Here is an 18,342-nt window from a genome sequence, read left to right on the forward strand (position 1 = left end):
TTGGTAAAATGGGAGGAAGGCGTCTCCCTCAGGTGAATGGTGTGGGGACTGGGAGCCTTAACACACTTGGGAGTGTACTGTCGTGAGCGCTCCTGCTGATGGCTCTCTCTGAGAGCCCGTGACCGTGGCAAGGATGTGAATGCCAAGTAAGAGCTGTACCGATGCTTACAAGGCCGGTGTGTGTGTCAGGCCCTGCTTCAGGAGCGTCAGTTGGCTGAGACCCCATGACCCTGCTATGTAAGGACTCTCCATCTTGTGGGTGAAGACATCAAGGCCCAGAGAGATTAAATGGCTTGTTCAAGACTACCCAGCCAGGAAGAGGATGGGCTGAACTTTGACCGCCGTTACCCACTGTCCCTCCTGTGAAAACATCTGCCCCTGGCAGCCCTCGTAAAGTCTGCGGCACAGCCCCCAGGCCGCTTTCTCTGCGGCACTGTCCCTGGGCTGCATTTTTTTCTGCTGTGGGTGCCTGTGTGTCCCTCCTCCCTGCTGCCGTCCCTCCTCCTGCCGCCACCACCCACCTCAGACTTCCTCCTTCACTTGCTTGGACGTCACCCCACATCCCACCAGCCCCTGGACTGAGGTGTCCGGCGCCCGTCTGGTCACCATGGGGACCCTGGAGCCCTCCTGGCACCTGCTGTTGCTCCCTGTCCTCCTGACCGTGGGAGGTGAGTTGGGGGCTTCTGTGGCTGTCGCCTGCGTCTTCTGCTCTGGTGGAGGCCGGGGCTGGGTAGGAAGGGACAGGACAGCTAAAGGGGAAGGCTGGACGGAAGAAGGTTCCTCTAGAGCCTGTAGCTCTCTCTCTGAGCTAGAGGCCCCAAGCTTTGGGACCTGGCAGGCTCGTTAGGAGGGACATCTGAACGGGACAACCTGACGCAGGCATTGCACACTGGCTGGTTGCCTCGGCACCAGCTGTGAGATGCTGCCCTTTCCTGCCTTCTCCGGCTCCTCCATCCGTTGTCCATCAGTGCCTCCATTTACCTCTCTTTTGAACACAGAATCTCAGATAGCCTAGGCTAGCTTCAAATTGGCTATGTAGTTGAGGATAGCCTCAACCTTTCGATTCTCCTGCCTCCACATCTCTCAGTTTACCTAATTTTTCCTCCTTAGGATTAAGTCCCGTCCAGGCCCAGAGTGGTAAGCCATGACACCCCCAATCTTTCTCCTCCCCTCTCAAAGACCCCCTCACACCACCCATTTTCCTTCTAACCCTCCCTGACTGTCAACCTATGCTCCCTCTCCTCCTCCCCCTGTGACACTTTTCCCAGAATGCGACTGCTCTCCTGTGAGCCCTGGTGTACTGGCTGGGATTGTGCTGGGTGACTTGGCTCTGACACTGCTCATTGCCCTGGCTGTGTACTCCCTGGGCCGCCTGGTCCCTCGAGGCCGAGGGTCTGCAGAGGGTGAGTGGGGCTGGTGGAGGCTGGTGGGGGCTGGTGGGCGCTGGCCTGGTGGGAGGTGGGCATGGGGGGAGCCTCAAGGTCACAAATATCAAAGGTTTGCTCATGGAAGGAAGGGCTGGTTTGCTGGTGGTGTGGTTTGTTTGTGTTCCTTCCCTAATGCTGAGGAGCCAAGCGGGGCTTCTTGTTTGAACTGCAAGCGCTCTCTGCCAGCCGAGTTTCACCTCCAGGCCAGAAGGACTGGTATTTTCCCTCCCTCCCTTATTTATTTATTTGTTTGTTTTTATTATTTTAATCTGTGTGTGTGCATTTGAGTGCAGTGCCCGCAGAGGCCAGTGGATGGCACCAGATGCCCTGGAACTGGAATTACAAGTGCTCCAGTGTGGGCTCTGAGAATCGAACTCAGGTCCTCTGAAAGAGCAGCACCTGCTCTTAAGTGCTGAACCACCTCTCAAGTTGCTCAGAAGAGCTGGTTTTGAACAACAAGGCAGTGCCAACCCACAGACTAGTCCATCTTCACACCCTTTATCCCTCTGCAGGGACCCGGAAACAGCACATTGCTGAGACCGAGTCACCTTATCAGGTAAGGCTGGCGAGTTCTTCTCCGCCTTCACTCCTGCTCCATCCTAGCCCCACACCCCCATCGTTCTCTCTCTCACACACGCAGACACATACATACATATACACACACAGATGCACAGACACACACACATGTACATACAGACACACACATGTACAAACAGACTGCCATACATATACACACACAGATGCACACACACATACATACAGATACACATACATATACACACAGAGACACAGACACATGCACGCACAAATGCACACTCACACACAGAGACACACGTGCATACTCACACACACACTCACACACTCACACACACATGCGCACACAGACATACATATACACACACACAGACACACACACATGCACATACACACACACACACAGCACCCTTCCCGGCATCTTAAGGTCCCTTCCCCAGCACTGCCCCATCTTGAAGACAAAAGATTGTCTGCCAGCTTATTCCATGATCAGTCATCCTGCTCAGCTCCAGCTGTGTGTGGGGAAATAGAGGGGCTCCGTCTCTGTCAGGCGTGTGTCCTCAGCGGGGCTGGGAGGAGCCCTGGATGAGGCAGGATTTAGCCTAAGCGTGGTGTGCGGAGGAGCCGTACTCCAGCAGGGTTCCGGTGTGCCGAAGCAGGATGCGCATTCCTCTGAGCAGCTGACCAAAGCGAGGCTGCTCAGAAAAACTCCACACAAAAATACAAAACGATCTCAGCACTTGGGAGGCAGAAGATGGGAAGTTTGAAGCCAGCCTGGGCTACTTAGTGAGTTCATAGCCTAAGCTACAGACTGAGTCACTGTCTCAAAAGAAAGGGGTGAAGGTAGGGGAGTCCAACAGCGGCACAGCACTTGCCTAGTGTGCACAAAACAAAACAGTAATAATCAGCACACTCGTGCCGATTCCAGAAGCTAGGCAGGAGTGCTGTGAGTCCATGGCCTGTCTGGCCTGTATATAATATAGATATAAAAAAATTAGTCCTGGGCATGCGGCCCTGCAGGCCTTTAATGCTAGCGCTGGGGAGGCAGAGGCAGGTGGATCTCTGTGAGTTCTAGGCCAGCCTGGTTTTCCTAGAGAGTTCCAGACCAGCCAGGGCTACAAGACGAACCCCTGCCTTTGAAAAAAAAAGAAAAGTTAAAAGTGGAATGGGGTGGGAATGCAGTCCAGCCTACACTTATCTAGCATGCACAAGGCTCCGGATTGAATCCAATAAATAAATAGAATTAACCCAAATTGAAAAGAGTCAAAGCTGGAGACAGTGCAAACTGTCATTGAACTCGCGCCTAAAAACCATAATGTCATCGGCATGCATCTGTCAAGACTCTATTTCTGTGTGTGTGTATGTGCCTCTGTGTGTGTGTGTATGTGTGTGTATGTGCCTCTGTGGGTATGTGTGTATGCAGACTAGGAGGATATCAAATCCTACCTTTACCTTACTTTTTGAATTGCATCTATGTTACTATTTATTTATCGTGTGCATGTGCCTTGGCAGCCATGTGGGGTCAGAAGACGGTGCGGATTTCAGGACTCTTAACTCCGGTTGTCCAGCTTGGCAGCTTTGCCCACTGAGCCATCCCACCAGCCTCTAGCTGCCTTCCTAGCCTTTGGGATGGGGTGGCTGTGGCGGCACACGTCTTTAATCCCAGCACTCAGGAGGCAGAGGCAGGCACATCTCTGTGAGTTCGAGGCCAGCTTGCTCTACAGAGCGAGTTCCAGGACAGCCAGGGCTACACAGAGAAACCCTGTCTCAAAAAACCAAAAAAGAATCTCTTGTTTGGCAGTCTGACGCCCAGAAGACCCAGCAGGCTGTCCAGTCCCTGAGAAGCAGGGAATTTCAGGGCAAAATGTCAGCCTGATTTATTTGCCCTTCAGTGGCTTGGCTGAGACCTCCGTGGGTCGGCATAGCCTCTTCTTGGTGAGACTGATTTGAAGGAAATTAACAAAATCATTTTGGGGTGACATTGTGAAGAGACCAGAACAAGCCAATGTGATAACGGTGGGGTAGGAATAAAAGCTGAATGCGGGGAAACTGAGACTGGGCAGCGGAGGAGGTTTGAACTCCGAGGGGCTTGGAATTGCACGTGCAAAGGCCCTGAGGCTGGGGCATAATGTCCAGGCAGAGAAGCCAGGGGCAGGCTGAATGCATCTGACTAATACCCAGTTTTCTTTCATGATTTAAAGTTTGAAAAAGCTGCCAGGGACCCTGAAGGGCCTTAGGAGGCTGGATTTGCTTTACTTGCTGGGCCCTCTCCAGTAACGGCCACCATCTTTTTATTTAGGAGCTTCAGGGTCAGAGGCCAGACGTCTACAGCGACCTCAACACACAGCGGCAGTATTACAGATAAGGCCACACCGCGGCCGTCGCAACCTAACGCCTGGATCCGGGGGTTCCGGGTGGCCGCTCCGCATGGCCTCCCCGGGACCGGGATGCCCGCTGGAATCCCGATCCTCGCAGCGCCCTCCCTGAGATGCCCCACCTTGCCCCGTTTCTGTCTCCAAATAAAAGCGGAGCAGAAGCCGCGGCTGAGTGACACGCGCGCGCGACTGGGCTGAGGCGTTGGGTAACCGCGGGGCCCCAAGGCCGGTCTTAGGTCAGGAAACAGCGACCTGGGAGGAAGTCAGACGTTGGGGAGAGCAAGAGGTATTTGTGTCGCTTTATTCCAGTTCCGAAGGAGCGTGTCCCCAGCCACCCCTACACGATCCGGGGTGAGAGGTCGGAAGCCAAGGATGAGGTCAGCGTCTGCCAGGCATGTTGATGTAGACTCTGCCGTCTTCTGTGGGTGGGGTAGCGAGGGCCTGAAGCCTGACCACCCACCACCCTTCCTGCATCTCCACCCTCCTGGGAGACCCCCCGTCTCAGCAGGGGTTTCCTCAGGGGCTTCCTCAGACACCTCCCCCAAGCGCCACCTCCAGGGCTTCCCCGGGGATGCCCTTGCGGGAGCCCCCCTCTTCCCAAGGGAGCGCTACCCACTCGCCAGGCCCCGCCCCCGTGTTGGCTGACCTTGGGCGGGCTTGCCGAGTGAGCGCATACACACAAACACCGCCCCCACGATCAGGAGCGACAGCACCGCGTCTGCAGCCACCAGGCCTGCCAGGAGCGGCAGGGACAGAGGCCCACATCCGGAGCAGGAACCTAAGGGTTAGAGCCCAGACCGGCAGGCGGCTGAGGCTGAGATTCGCCCACAGGGAGCCCGCCCCTGCCTCCCTGAAGATCCCTGAGGGGGCGCAGGGGTCGGCTGGGGAAGGCATCCCAGATTCTTTGGGATTAGGATGCGAAATGTGTCGGGGTGGGGTGGGGGGTGGGGAGGTTCTAAAGGAAGCCAGGCTGTCAGAACACCCGAAGGGCTGTGCCCTGGACACACCAGGAATCTGTTACAGATTGCACCGGGTGATGGAGAGTCAGTGGGACCCGGAAAGGGCTGGGATTAGAATGTCCTGAGCCAGGGGTGCCCTCCACCAGACTTCAAGTTACAGGGTCAAAGGCTTGGCTCATTCCTCACCTGCTGGCGTCTGACTTGCCGCCACTGTCGAAAGACCGAGAAAGTGGGGGTGAGAAGGGGGGGCAGTCCCCAACATGTAGGGACAGGGGACACTCCACACGGGAGAGGTAAATGGGAAAGGAGCTTCCTGGGGCACAAACAGCGACCAGAAAGGGGAAATAGAAGTGACTCGGCCACAAGGAGAGCTCACAGCTCCAGAACCCCGCACTCCCCAACCCCCAAGGACCCAGGGGCACAGGGAGAAAGGCTTGTCCTCTGCACGCTGACATTAGACGGCAGCCTTCCTGTCCCCTCAACCCTTCACCACTGGCTTCACCTGGGAGCAGAAGCAGGAACAGGAGGTGGCCTGGAGGGGCCATGCTGGGCTGGGACCTGAAGGGATCCGGCCAAAGACTGTGGTCCAGGGAAGTCCTCGAAACGGCAGGGGAGAGGCAGCTAGAACGGTGCCACCCGATGGTGACAATACCACCTACTTCCTGTGTGTGGGTACATGTATGTCTTTAAGACTTTCTTTGGGGAACAAATTCCGGCGAGTCAGAGAGCCCAGAGAAGCCTCTGTGATCATCCATGTGGGAGTGGCAGCGGGCCACGGTGTGGCCATGACGGACATTCTGTAAATATGATGGAGGTAGAGCCAACAGCGCTTGGGGCTGTGGGCATTTGAGAAAGGGGGCCAGGGTGACTGTTGTTTCTGGCCTGGGTGACATTAGAAAGATGGAGAGTGGGTTGAGAGTTTGGAAGAGCTGATTTAGAGAAGAGAGGGCTGCCTCCATTAGGGCACACTGAGTTGAAAATACCGGATAGGGGCTGGAGAGGCGGCTCAACAGTTAAGAGTAACTGGCTGCTCTTCCAGAGGTCCTGAGTTCAATTCCCAGCAACCACATGGTGGCTCACAACCATCTGAAATGGGATCTGATCCCCTCTTCTAGCTGTGTGAAAACAGATCACGAATACATAAAAATTTAAATAAATAAATATTTAAAAAAAAAACACCTGGTAGATCTCTCTAGAGATGTGGATGTCCCCAGTTGGGGTTCAGAGCCTTAGGGATGAGTGTGGTCCTGGCATGTAAATGAGAGGGCTGCTGGCTGAAGGACAAATTTAAAGCCGTAAGGCTGGGCGCGCACGCACACACACATACACACACACACACACACACTGCCAGAGGAGAGGGAACCAGCTAGGGAAGCTGAAGGTGGAAGCAAGGGAGGGAGAGGCCCAACACAAGGAAACAGTGTTGAAAGCAGGAGAGAAACTTAGTCATCACAGTTAAGTGCTAAGGAAGGTCACAAAGCGGGAACTGGGGAACTGAGAAAGTCGGTTCCCTAGTAGGGCTGGGAATTCCTGTTTGGCTCACACCTCTCTATCCGAGCACGCAGCGAAGTGTCTTTAGAGGGATGGATAAGTGAGTATAGAGGGATGGATAAGTGAGTAGGCACGATGGCCCAGCCTGTACGCCAAACCCTAGGGAGACCAAGGGAGGAAGATGGCTGTGAGTTCAAGGCCAGCCTGGCTGATTTAGCAAGTGCCAGGCCAGCCACACGACACAGGGAGACCCTGTCTCAAAAACAGGAGGACCGTAGAGAAATGGTTCCACGGACAAAGGTACTTGACGTCAACTGTATTAGAGACTGGAAATCCATACAAAAAGGCTGGGCTTCTCCAGCCGACTTCAGAGCTCTGGGGAAGCTCACCCACACCCGTTTCCCCCCCTCATTTAGAGCAACTGGCCATAGCAGCACCCCGTTAACCCAGAAAAACAGCAGCAACAAAAAATTGGTAGTTGGATGTGGTGGATCACATCTGCAATCCAGCGTGCGAGAGCCAGAAGCACGAAGATCAGGAGGAGTTCAAGATTGTCCTCAGTTACCTCGCGTTCTAGGCTAGCCCGGGCTTCACCAACCCAACCCCCCACCCCCCCACCTCTTTCTCACACACTCTCTCTCTCTCTCACACACACACAAATCAAAACTGAAACCAAAGGGGAGAAAAATGTCATAAATGAAAGTTAATTCTGAAGAAAGAAAAGGCCACGTGGGAAAGAGATCTAAGCCACCTCTATGACCCTTGCCTAAGGACTTCTCCAAGGGGCCGTGGGGTCCGGACTCTGGTCCTCTTCTCCCCCAGGACCCAACAGTACTGCCCTGCCTATGCGCAGCCAAGTCAAGACCTCCAGCATCCCCTCAGCCGGAGACACCGAATTCCAGGTCCCCAGTGTCCCCCCTCTAGGAAGAGGTAGGACCCCCAGCAACCCCCTTCCAGGAAAACCAGAGGATAAGACCCTTCAAAGTCAGGCTCTCACCTCCAGAGACTTAAGTTTGCTCAAGCGCTACACCGGGGACTCCCAGGACGGTGGGCGGGGTCCTGCCTCGAACTGGGCGTGGCCAAACCTCGAATTTAAAAACTCGCGGGGGACCCGGCTTTAGATCGGGGGACCCGGCGGCGGCTCCGCGGGGGAAGCAGCGAGGCTGGCGCAGCGCCGAGGCCGCGGCCCTGGGGGCCCGCAATCTGCATCCAAGAACCCGCGAGGTAAGGATGGGGTAAGGCGAGGCACGCGGCCTTCTGGGCGCATGAGGGTTGCCTGGGGAGGTAAGCTGGGCCCTGAGACTTGGGGGTCCCCGGCGTTGAAGGGTGCTGGATGAAGAGCGAGAGGTTGGCATTCTGGACTCCTGAGTCCTGGGGATGCTGGGGATTAGGGGAGAGATCTGGAGCCTTGGGGGTCGGGGTGCAAGGGTTGGGCGGTCTGACCCCGGGGGCTCTGTAAGAGGACCCCCCAAGACTGCACTGCGTCCGCGGAGGTGCGCCCTGGACGCGGGTTCGGGTCCCCAGGGTCGGGTGCTGGACCTCAGGGGTCCACGCTGGCCGAGAGCAGCCCCGCCCCGGGGACTTCCCAGAGCCCCGCGGGCGCAGTGTCCCCGGGCCGGGGCAGGAATTCCCCGCGCCCGGGGATTCCACGGGCTCCGCGCTCCGCCGCGCGCCCCGCCTCCGAGTGGGACACCTGCGGCGCGCGGCGCCAGCGGAACTGGGAGGTGGAAGATTCCCTTGCGTGAGCGCCGTGACGTCGGCGCGCGGCGTCCCCTCCCTCCCGCCGCTCCCCGGGACTCGGTCCCCGGCCGGCTTAACCCTTGCCGCGCTGGAGCCTAAGCGGGGAAGCCTGGATGAGAGGATGCGGCGTCTGTGGGATGCGGGGCCGCGAGCATCCTCGGGATGGCGCGTCCGTGATCCGCATCCCTGGATCACGGAGAACTTCGTGGATCCCGGCGGAGAGGAGGGGGCAACGGTGGCAGCTCCCCTTTATTTTTATTCCTGTGCGGAGGACGCTAGGGTCCACCCGGCCCCGACCCTCCACTCCAAGCGTTAGGACCCGGTTGGGATTTTTTACGGATGTGGCGATGCTTCGGGGGAGCGCTCGCCTCCCCACTTCCCCAGTTTCCACTACGCCGGCGGAAAGTGCGGGCGGAGGAAAAGCGTGGAGCCGAGGGGAGGAAACGGCGGAGGCGGGCCCCGCGCCCAACCTCTTTCTGTGGGCTTTGGGGTGCTCCAGTTTTTCCGCGCGGGAGGGAGACGAGGGCGCCCACGTCCGCTCCTCGCCGCGCCCCGCGCCCCCGCGCCGCCGCTGAGGGCGCGTTTGGGTGACTTAAACATCCCTGACGACTTCCTTCTGCCTTCCCACACACAGTGTGTCGCGCTGAGCGCAGCCACTGCCCGACGCAGACCGTCAAGAAGCTTCTGGAAGAACAGAGGCGCCGACAGCAGCAGCCAGAAGCGGGCGGGGTGCCGGTGAGTGTCTGCCGGTCCTGTGTAGGACCACGCGGGAAGCCGCGTGCGCTGGGGCGGATGGGAGCTGTAGTCCTGACTTGGATGCTCTGCGGGTGGGGAATGGACCTGAAACAGCCTTCCAGACGCATACATTCACTCACGGTCCCGTTTTCTTTACTTTGAAGGGACACTTCTCCCCTCCTCTGGTCCAGCCCCCGACGCCATCTGTGAACGAGGCGGAGGCAGGTAAGAAGAGAAAGTTAGTTCCCAGCCCCAACTTCTCTTGGATACTTAGAACTCTGGGGACCAGGCAGTGATGGACAGCCTGCCATAGTTGCACGGCCTGTATTCCCAGAACTCCAGAGGTTGAGGGGGGCGGTTGCCATTGGGTTTGGGGCCATGCTTGTTTACCCTCTAGTTGTAGGCTGCCTAGAGCTAGCTAAGACACCTTGTCTTCAAAAAAGAAAATAAAGCAGAAAACCCTGGGGTTTGACATTGGTTTTTCATCCGTGAATATAGTCCTTCAAGGACCCTGAGCTTTGACACTCCAGGAATCCAGATCCCAGCTGTTTGGGACCCAGGAGGTCAGGCTTCCCACTTGTTGGTATCCCAGGACTGGGGGACCCAGTGCTTCTGTGTCTCAGAGTCCGAGTTGGCAGTACCTCAGCAGATGCCAGGTTCCCTGTCCCTGGGGAGGACTCCAGGCTCTAGTAACAGGCTGGTCCTGTCCCCTCCTGCTTTCAGGCCATACCCATTTCCCCGCCTTCCAAGAGACTGTGGATTCTGGACCTGGCAACCTGGCTCCCCCTTCAGGCTTTGCCGACTGGGACCCTAGCATCCATGCTACCTATATAGACAGCTCTTGCCCGTACTCTGCTGCTGAAGGCTTCCTGACTCCTGATCTCTACACACCATCAGACCCAGGCCGGTCAGGCCCATTTCCCCTGGGGATGGAGGTAAACTCTAGAGACAGATACTTAAGGGGCGCTTAAAAAATTCCCATTTATGCTAAACCTGGTGGTGTAGGCCTGTCATCCCAGCTACTCAGGAGGCAGAGGCAGGAGGCCTCATCTTTGGAAAAAAGAAAAAGAGTATTTGGAATATCGATCCATGGTCAAGCTCTTCCCTAGCCTGTGTGAAGCCATGGGGTTCAGTCTCCATGGGGTAGGAATGGGAAGTGGGGAATCTGTGCAGTATCCTGGGATGTCAGGCACTGGTTTAAGATGCCACCCCTGGCCAGGAGTACTGGCTGAAGCCTGCAGTCTCAGCAGCCGGGAGGCAGAAGCAAGAGGATCGACGTTTTAAGCTAGCTTGGTGTGAGTTGACACCAGCCTGGGTAGCATAGCAAAGGAGAAACCAAAACAAGCTGAGCTCACAACCCAGCAGTCAGGCTGCTGGGGCAGGAGAACTGCTTCAAGTTCAAGGCTAGCTGGGGCGTCTCAGTGAGATCCTCTCTCAAAAGACAAAAAGCAAGCATCCCCTCCCCCCACCAAAAAAAAAAAATCCCTCTCCCTTATGGTGAAGCTGAAGTGTCTTGTGTGTGATGAGAATTCTCAGCTGCCTCGCTCTCTCCCTCTCCCCCGTACCTTTTAGGACTCTCTGGAGACCCAGCTCTATACAGAACCTTCCCTGTCGCAGGTAGGATCCTGGGTAGCCGCTGGCCTCCCCTCAGGATCCCCACAGTTGCCTCTGTCTACCGGACCCTCCCTGGAGACAGCGCGAGCTCACATATTGGCTCTGGGGCCCCAACAGCTATTGGCCCAGGATGAGGAAGGAGACACGTGAGTACAGGGGCACAGGGTGACCTCCAGACTCCTGGCTCCCCCGGGGGTGGGGGCTGTTCTCACTGCTGTCCACCCCCACCCGTCCTCAGGCTCTTGCACCTGTTTGCCGCTCGGGGGCTGCGCTGGGCAGCGTACGCTGCAGCGGAGGTATTCCAGATGTACCGACAGCTGGATATTCGTGAACATAAAGGCAAGGTAAGGGCCAGGAGCCCGGACCTCGCCCCTGGGGAGGAGGGCACCTGACCTTCAGAGGGGAGGGCCCCGGGAGTCCAGGCTGATTCCGTTGTGATTCACAGACGCCCCTCCTGGTGGCAGCCGCTGCCAACCAGCCGCTGATCGTGGGAGACCTGCTGAGCCTGGGAGCGGAGCCTAACGCCACCGACCATCAGGGCCGTTCTGTCTTGCATGTGGCTGCCACCTACGGGCTCCCAGGAGTCCTTTCGGTATGGCCAGCTGGAAAATCCAGGGCGTGGGGGTGGACCGGTTATCCAGATCCTGGTTTTGAGGACCTCGTTTAGAGAGACCCTCCCACAGCTCTCCTCCTTCCTCTTCTCCCAGGCTGTGTTTAAATCAGGCCTTCAAGTAGACCTGGAAGCCAGAGACTTTGAAGGTGAGCCAGTCGTAGCCAGGGCTGGTGCGGCAGGCAGGCTGGCTGGTTGGGCAGGGTCCCTCACCGTGTCCCTTCCACAGGCCTTACCCCCCTCCACACGGCCATCTTGGCTCTCAACGCTGCTATGTTCCCACCCACTGTCTGTCCAAGGATGCTGAGTTCCCAAGCCCGAGACAGACTGGCTTGTGTGCAGATGTTGCTGCAAATGGGTGCCAGTCATACCAGCCAGGTAAGCGTGGCTGGCGTGGGGATGGCAGGCCCTAGGAAAGTGTGTGCAGAGCGCCACCTGGGTGACTAGGCCACTGGATGCCGACCTTGCCTCTCCTTGTGTGTCACGCTGAGTGTGCTCCTCCACCTCTCCGAGCCCCAGTGGCCCACGTAAATGTTACTGATCTTAGAAAGCGCTGAGGGACTGAGGGGGCTGCTTTCGCCTCCCGCCTTCGGGTGTGTGCTCTTACCTTCTACATCTTATTGATGAGGAAACAGAGGCCCAAGGGACTGAGCATTTGTGTTGGGGAGGGAATTAGAACGCAGGGAGGGAATCTGACCCTAGAACTTGGCTCTTAATTCTACATTTAGTCCCCCTCTGCAGTGCTAGGGGCACCTCCAATGGGCAGGCCGAGGGGACTCACTGTCACTTAGTTTTAAACATTAGTGTTTTAGTTCAGGGGTTCTGAACCTCGGAGGGAGGCCGTCCTGTGGTTGCTGTCCAGCCCACCTTCTCCTTGCCCCAGGCTTAAGGAACTATTCTTCCAAACACGAATTTGAAGGTGAATTAAGTACAAATTCTGTGATGTGCACCCTGTGCGCCAACGTCACGTCCATAATCAGTGCTCACAGCGACTCCCACTGTCCCCTCCTCTCACGCACTTCCCCTTTAGTTTTAAGTTTTTGTTGGTGCTGAGGATTTAACCGAAGGTCTAGTGTGGGCTAGGCAAGCTCTGAAACCTGTTATTTGCTGCTGCTTCCTCCTCCTTCTCCTCCTCCTCCTCTTCTTCTTCTTCATTATCATTAGGCATGGTCTCTTTATGTAGCTCAGGCTGACTTCAAATTCACCATTCTCCTACCTCAGCCTCACAGGTGGTGGGCTAATAGACCTGCCCCGCTAGGGCCAGTCCCTGTCCTTTGCTGTTTAAGCAAATACAAACATATAATTATTTGCATAACTATTTGTCCTTCTTCCTTTCTTCCCGGCTTTCTTTTCGTTTTCTTTTGGTGCTGAGAGTAGAACCTAGGGTTTCCTCTTGCTTGTTGCAGTGGTAGAGCCCCTGCCTAGAATCCCCCAGTAAGGGGCTGGGGTGTGGCTCAGTGGTAGAGCCCCTGCCTAGAATTCCCCAGTGAGGGGCTGAGATGTGGCTCAGTGGTAGAGCCTCTGCCTAGAATCCCTCAGTGAGGGGCTGGGTGTGGCTCAGTGGTAGAGCCCCTGCCTAGAACCCCCCAGTGAAGGGCAAAAAAAGCTGGAGACCCTAGGTTTCTTGAAGGCATGTGGTAAAGTTTTATTTTAGAGGAAAAAAAAAATCCCTCTAATACGGTAGTTCTCAACCTGTGAGTCATGACCCCTTGGGGGCCACATATCAGTTATCCTGCCTATCAGATGTTTATAATATGATCCATAACAGTAGCAGAAACAAGATGATTTTATGGTTGTGGGTCACCCCGACATCGGGGGCTGTATTAAAGGGTCCCCACATTGGGAAGGTTGAGATCCACTGCTCTGAAATACGGTGTCGCAGCGTATCTGGACTTGTCTGCTGCTTAGCACACCCAGCTCCTGTACTTGTGATATGGTATAGTCCGTGTGAGCCGGGTACATTAGGATGCCAGGTGACTATAAACTTCCAGCCCAGAAAGCCCCTTGGAGGGACCAGAAACGGCACCTTTCTTCTCAGAGACGCCTGAACCGGAAAGCGCTCTCACTGAATGGGCAGTCGAGTGACGCATACATTACAAACGGCCTCCCTTAGCCGCCTTGTTGTGCTTACACAGTCTGTGTAAGGCTGGCCAGGAGGGGGTGTGGGTGAAAGAGGGGCCTCACCTCTGCCATTCTTCTCGTAGGAGATCAAGAGCAACAAGACCATTCTGCACTTGGCTGTCCAGGCCGCCAACCCTCCCCTGGTTCAGTTGCTGCTGGGGCTGCCGAGGGGGGACCTGCGGGCCTTTGTCAATATGAAGGTGGGCTTGGCCGTGGGTGTGTGGGTGCTCTGAGTTACAGTAGCAAGGGGCGAGTGGGCACAGGGGTTCTGTGAGCTGTGGATGTCTGGGGGGGTACTTGCAGGTGTGAAAGGAGCGTGCCCTCTGTACCGGGGTGGGTGGGGTGCAGCCGTGGAGCGGGGAATGGGAATGTGTGTGGCAGGACCGGAAGTGAGCGCAGAGGACCCAGGGGCTCGGGTCTGGGTCCCTGGGGCTCAGCCCTCCCTTTGTGGTTACAGGCGCATGGGAACACGGCCCTCCACATGGCTGCTGCCCTGCCCCCTGGGCCACCCCAGGAGGCCATCGTGCGCCACCTGCTGGCCGCTGGAGCGGACCCCACGCTGCGCAACCTGGAGAATGAGCAGCCAGTCCACTTGCTGCGACCCGGGCCGGGCCCTGAGGGGGTGAGCACCGGCCTGACCTCTGAGCTGGCTAGGGTGCCCTTAACTGCACCCAACACTGGGTTAGAGGGGGGCATTCAGTCTTGGAAGGTGGCTCTCCAAAGAGGGCCAGTGCTGAGTGACCTAGTATTATCCCAGCACTTGAGGCAGGAGAGTGTGAGAGTGGGGGCCAGCTTGGCATGCGTAGTTAGACCCTGCCTCACAAAGAAGGAAAACCCAAACTACCCCAAACCGTGGCCTCTGACCCTACAGTCGGACCCTCTCCTTCAATATGACGACTCCTTCCGACTTCCTGTCTTTGTACCCTCAACCCTGAGTCTTGAGCTTAGGGTGTGGCCTTCAGTCCTGCACCGAGGTCTCCTATTCCTGTCCCTCGCCCTGGATCCTGACCTTCAGTGTGATTTCTGACCCTGGCCTCTGCCCTTTGACTCCCAACAATGCTGGCCCCAAGGTGGGAACTCCAACCAGCAAAACCTTCCTGGCTTTCGGGTCTCTACCAGAGTCTGAACAAAGGCTCACCCCAACCCCACGTGGGTTTCAGTGTATAGTCCACGGTGTCCCCTGACCCCCACCCAAACCTCAGCCATTGCAAGTATTGGGGTGACAGGCCTGGACCACCACACGGCGCCTCAATCCCTCCCTTGACTTTAGAGCTGCGACCTTGCCACCCAGCTGACTGCACTCAGTCTCTCCCTCGCCAGCACCCCACCCAAGGCACCCCGTAGGCTCCACACGTGACCCCAGCTCTGAAAGCCCTCACCCAGCCTCCCTCATACCTCACTCTGCCTTTTTTCTTCTTTGTCCCTAGCTCCGGCAGCTGTTGAAGAGGAGCCGTGCGGCACCCCCAGGCTTGTCCTCTTAGGACTGAAATCCAGAACCTGGACTGATTTTTCCAGTCCCCACCGTCCCGTGGGACAGTCAGCGTATGCTCATGTCGCAGATCCGTGATAACGTATGTGTAATATCCTGCCATTAGGGTCTTACATTAAAACCTCAGAGTGGCACTGGGAGAGGTGAGTGGTCCCCAATATTTGGGGTCACGTGATACCTCCTCCCCCTACAAGGGGCTGTCTAGATGATTTCTGTGAAATCGAACCCACTTGACCGTTTCTGTGAAACGCCGTAGGAACCTTTAACTCTCTCTGGATCGGTTACGATCACCCCCCCGGACCCAGTCTCACACCCCTGAAACCCCAGTGGGGCCTCCATGAGAGTTGAGGCATCCCAGTACCATCCCATCAGTGTCCCTCCCCAGGACCCACACCCCTTAGGTGTCGGAAAAGTGGCATTAACGGGCTCTGAGTCCTGACTGCATTGTCACTTAGAACTCAATGTTCCAGGCTCAATGTCTCAGTGAATCTATCCCCTTGACCTGTGTATCCCTGTAGCTGCCAATTAAACTCAATTTGGTCTCAGACTGTGTGGTGCCCTTCAAACTGGGGAGCGTCGGTGCAGGAAAGTGGCACGTAGGGGTCACATTTGGATGATAGAAGGGCTAGGGACAGATCCAATGCCTAGTGAGGGGATTCTTCTGATTTTCAGATGGCTGTCCCTTCCTGGCCCTGACATTTCAGACAACTGGTATCCAGTCCCCCTTGTAAAATGTGGGAAGACAAGCAGGGTGGTGATGACACACACCTTTGATCCCAGCACTTGGGATGCAGAGACAAGCGGGTCTATGAGTTTGAGGCCAGCCTGGTCTAGATATCGGGTTCCAGGGCAGCCAGAGCTGCATAATGAGACCATGTCTCAAAACAACAACAGAAGATGTAAGAGGACTTCAAAGCTAGGGTGCTTATCAGGCTGGGGGTGTGGCTCAATAATGGTGTCCTTTCTTAGAATCCCCCAGTGAGGGGCTGGGGTGTGGCTCAGTGGTAGAGCCCTGCCTAGAATTCCCCAGTGAGGGGATGGGGTGTGGCTCAGTGGTGGATATGCCTAGAATCCCCCAGTGAGGGGCTGGGGTGTGGCTCAGTGGTAGAGCCCCTGCCTAGAATCCCCTAGTGAGGGGCTGGGGTGTGGCCCAGTGGTAGAGCCCCTGCCTAGAATTCCCCAGTGAGGGGCTGGGGTGTGGCTCAGTGGTAGAGCCCCTGCCTAGAATCCACTAATGAGGGGCTGGGGTGTGGCTCAGTGGTAGATTACCTGCCTAGAATCCCCCAATGAGAGGCTGGGGTGAGGCTCAGTGGTAGAGCCCCTGCCTAGAATCCCCCAATGAGAGGCTGGGGTGTGGCTCAGTGGTTGAGCCCCTGCCTAGAATCCCCTAGTGAGGGGCTGGGGTGTGGCCCAGTGGTAGAGCCCCTGCCTAGAATCCACTAATGAGAGGCTGGGGTTCGGCTCAATGGAAAGATATTCTGCCTTGTGTTGATAGGCACAGTGGCACATACCCTTAGTCCCAGGAGGCAAGGGCAGGCAGATCTCTGATTTTAAGGCCAGTCTAACTAGAAAGTTCTAGGGCAGCCAAAAATTCATACTGAGACTTTGTCTAAAAATAGACAGCTGGGTTTGGTGCACACCTACAATCCCAGCACTTGGGGAGGCAGAGGCAGGCGGATCTCTGTGAGTTCAAGGCCAGCCTTGTCTGCAAGACAGCCCGGACAGCCAAGGCTACACAGAGAAACCCTGTCTCAAAAAACAAACAAACAAACAAACAAAAACCACAAAAACGAACAAATGAGCAAACAAAAACTCTAGCCCTGGCCAAACACCAAACAAACAAAAATGAGGGCCATAGCACACAGCACTCAAGTTTGAGTCAAGCCTGGACTATAGAGAAAATACTCAAATATTTTTAATTTGGGGGCTGGAGAGATGGCTCAGAGGTTAAGAGCACTGTCTGCTCCTCCAGAGGTCCTGAGTTCAATTCCCAGCAACCACATGGTGGCTCACAACCATCTATAGTGAGATCTGTTGCCCTGTTCTGGTGTTCAGGCAGATGGAACACTGTGTACATAATAAATAAATATTTAAAAATATTTTTAATTTTATTAAAAGGAAGGAAGAAGGGAAGGAAGGAAGGAAGCCGGTTCTGGGGTATCAACCCCACTTCCTGTTCTAACCTAACAACCCTCAACTAATGAGACAGGAAGTGATACATACGATGCCTCAGGTCCCACATCTCCCGGTTGATTTGACTCTGGAGTAAAGGTTTGCTGTTCCCTGTTTCCCTCTACAGAATCAAGCTCCTCCGCCTCCCGGTGGCACTTGGTGACACAGCCTCTCTTTCCTGGCCTCCCCTGGCTGTGGCCTTGCAGCCTTCCTACCATTGTGCTCTCCCCGTAAAAATCGCCGTTGGTGTCCTCAGCATCTGCTTCCAGAGAAACTCAAAGCCAGACGGGGCATCCACCAAGCCTGCTTCTCAGATTTGCCCCACAGCCATCTGTCTCTCTACCCCGTTGAGTCACCCATCGCCCCCAATCCAGACAGCCCCTTTGCCCAACAGTGTTTTCTGGTGTGTGGACCCTCATGGGCCACCAGGTATATACATGAGGGTTTGTTCTGTCGCCTTGACTGGATTAGGAAGCATTTAGGAGATAGAACAGCGCTGGGTGTGCCTGAGAGGGTGTTTCCAGAGAGGACAGTGAAGACTCGGTGAACAAATGGCCACACTCTTTGATAGGTTCCTAGTATAATGGCGTTCCTGGTAGATGGTCAAAGGTTGCATGTGGACAATTTGTCTATCTGGACAAATGAGGTCATTGGAAGCTTATCTGCAGGGGCTGTTTGCCCTGGCCTCTTTTTCCATGCTCCCTGTCATCATGAAGAAGCTTTTCTGCCGTATGCTCCTGGTGCCATGACAGCACTGACTCTCAGTAGGTCCTTGACCAAATTCTCTGAAACTGTGAGCCAAACACTGCCCTCAAGATGTTTCTTTCGGGTAGCTGGTCACAAAATAAAAATAAAAATAAAAATAAAAATAACCACTACACCATATCAGTGTATTTTAGGGCCAGTGCAACCTAGCCCGGGGCTTCAAACATCTACCTCGTAATTGCCTACGGCTCCGCAGTCTGGATTGGGCTCAGCCGGAGGCGACTTGTTTCGGCCACTCACGATGGCCGAAGTCAGCTGTGGGCCTTGCCGTAGCCAGATACTGAGCCAGTCGCAGGAATGCTAGCTCAGC

The 18,342-nt window shown here is 55.8% G+C and overlaps 3 protein-coding genes across 5 annotated transcripts; 2 read left to right on the forward strand and 1 right to left on the reverse strand.

The window, feature by feature from the left end:
- Window positions 1-385: 385 nt before the first annotated feature.
- Tyrobp (transmembrane immune signaling adaptor TYROBP) lies at window positions 386-4,497 on the forward strand. The gene is made up of 5 exons (XM_021641115.2): window positions 386-668; window positions 1,111-1,137; window positions 1,269-1,403; window positions 1,940-1,983; window positions 4,261-4,497. The coding sequence occupies exons 1-5, from the start codon at window positions 608-610 to the stop codon at window positions 4,324-4,326; spliced, it is 333 nt and encodes a 110-aa protein (XP_021496790.1). The 5' UTR covers window positions 386-607; the 3' UTR covers window positions 4,327-4,497.
- A 126-nt stretch (window positions 4,498-4,623) lies between these two features.
- Hcst (hematopoietic cell signal transducer) lies at window positions 4,624-7,922 on the reverse strand. The gene is made up of 5 exons (XM_021641134.2): window positions 7,784-7,922; window positions 5,798-5,957; window positions 5,482-5,505; window positions 4,983-5,114; window positions 4,624-4,755 (listed from the first exon to the last, which is right to left on the reverse strand). The coding sequence occupies exons 2-5, from the start codon at window positions 5,838-5,840 to the stop codon at window positions 4,715-4,717; spliced, it is 240 nt and encodes a 79-aa protein (XP_021496809.1). The 5' UTR covers window positions 5,841-5,957; window positions 7,784-7,922; the 3' UTR covers window positions 4,624-4,714.
- Window positions 7,915-17,810, forward strand: Nfkbid (NFKB inhibitor delta). Of its 3 annotated transcripts, XM_021641091.2 has the most exons (12): window positions 7,915-8,010; window positions 9,161-9,261; window positions 9,426-9,486; window positions 9,985-10,196; window positions 10,834-11,021; window positions 11,114-11,219; window positions 11,321-11,467; window positions 11,583-11,634; window positions 11,715-11,863; window positions 13,690-13,806; window positions 14,064-14,228; window positions 15,034-15,640. In XM_021641091.2, exons 4-12 carry the CDS (start codon window positions 10,191-10,193, stop codon window positions 15,085-15,087), a joined length of 984 nt encoding a protein of 327 aa, XP_021496766.1. In that variant the 5' UTR covers window positions 7,915-8,010; window positions 9,161-9,261; window positions 9,426-9,486; window positions 9,985-10,190; the 3' UTR covers window positions 15,088-15,640. The 3 variants fall into 3 exon arrangements, 2 of the variants coding, with proteins under 2 accessions (XP_021496766.1, XP_060222635.1); XR_009585406.1 differs by lacking the exons at window positions 7,915-8,010; window positions 9,161-9,261; window positions 9,426-9,486 and adding an exon at window positions 17,395-17,810 and having other exon boundaries at window positions 10,064-10,196; window positions 15,034-15,177; XM_060366652.1 differs by lacking the exons at window positions 7,915-8,010; window positions 9,161-9,261; window positions 9,426-9,486; window positions 14,064-14,228 and having other exon boundaries at window positions 10,064-10,196.
- The last annotated feature ends 532 nt before the right edge of the window (window positions 17,811-18,342 follow it).

The sequence above is a fragment of the Meriones unguiculatus genome, chromosome 14 (assembly GCF_030254825.1).
Source record: "Meriones unguiculatus strain TT.TT164.6M chromosome 14, Bangor_MerUng_6.1, whole genome shotgun sequence".
Classification (NCBI taxonomy): Eukaryota; Metazoa; Chordata; class Mammalia; order Rodentia; family Muridae; genus Meriones; species Meriones unguiculatus.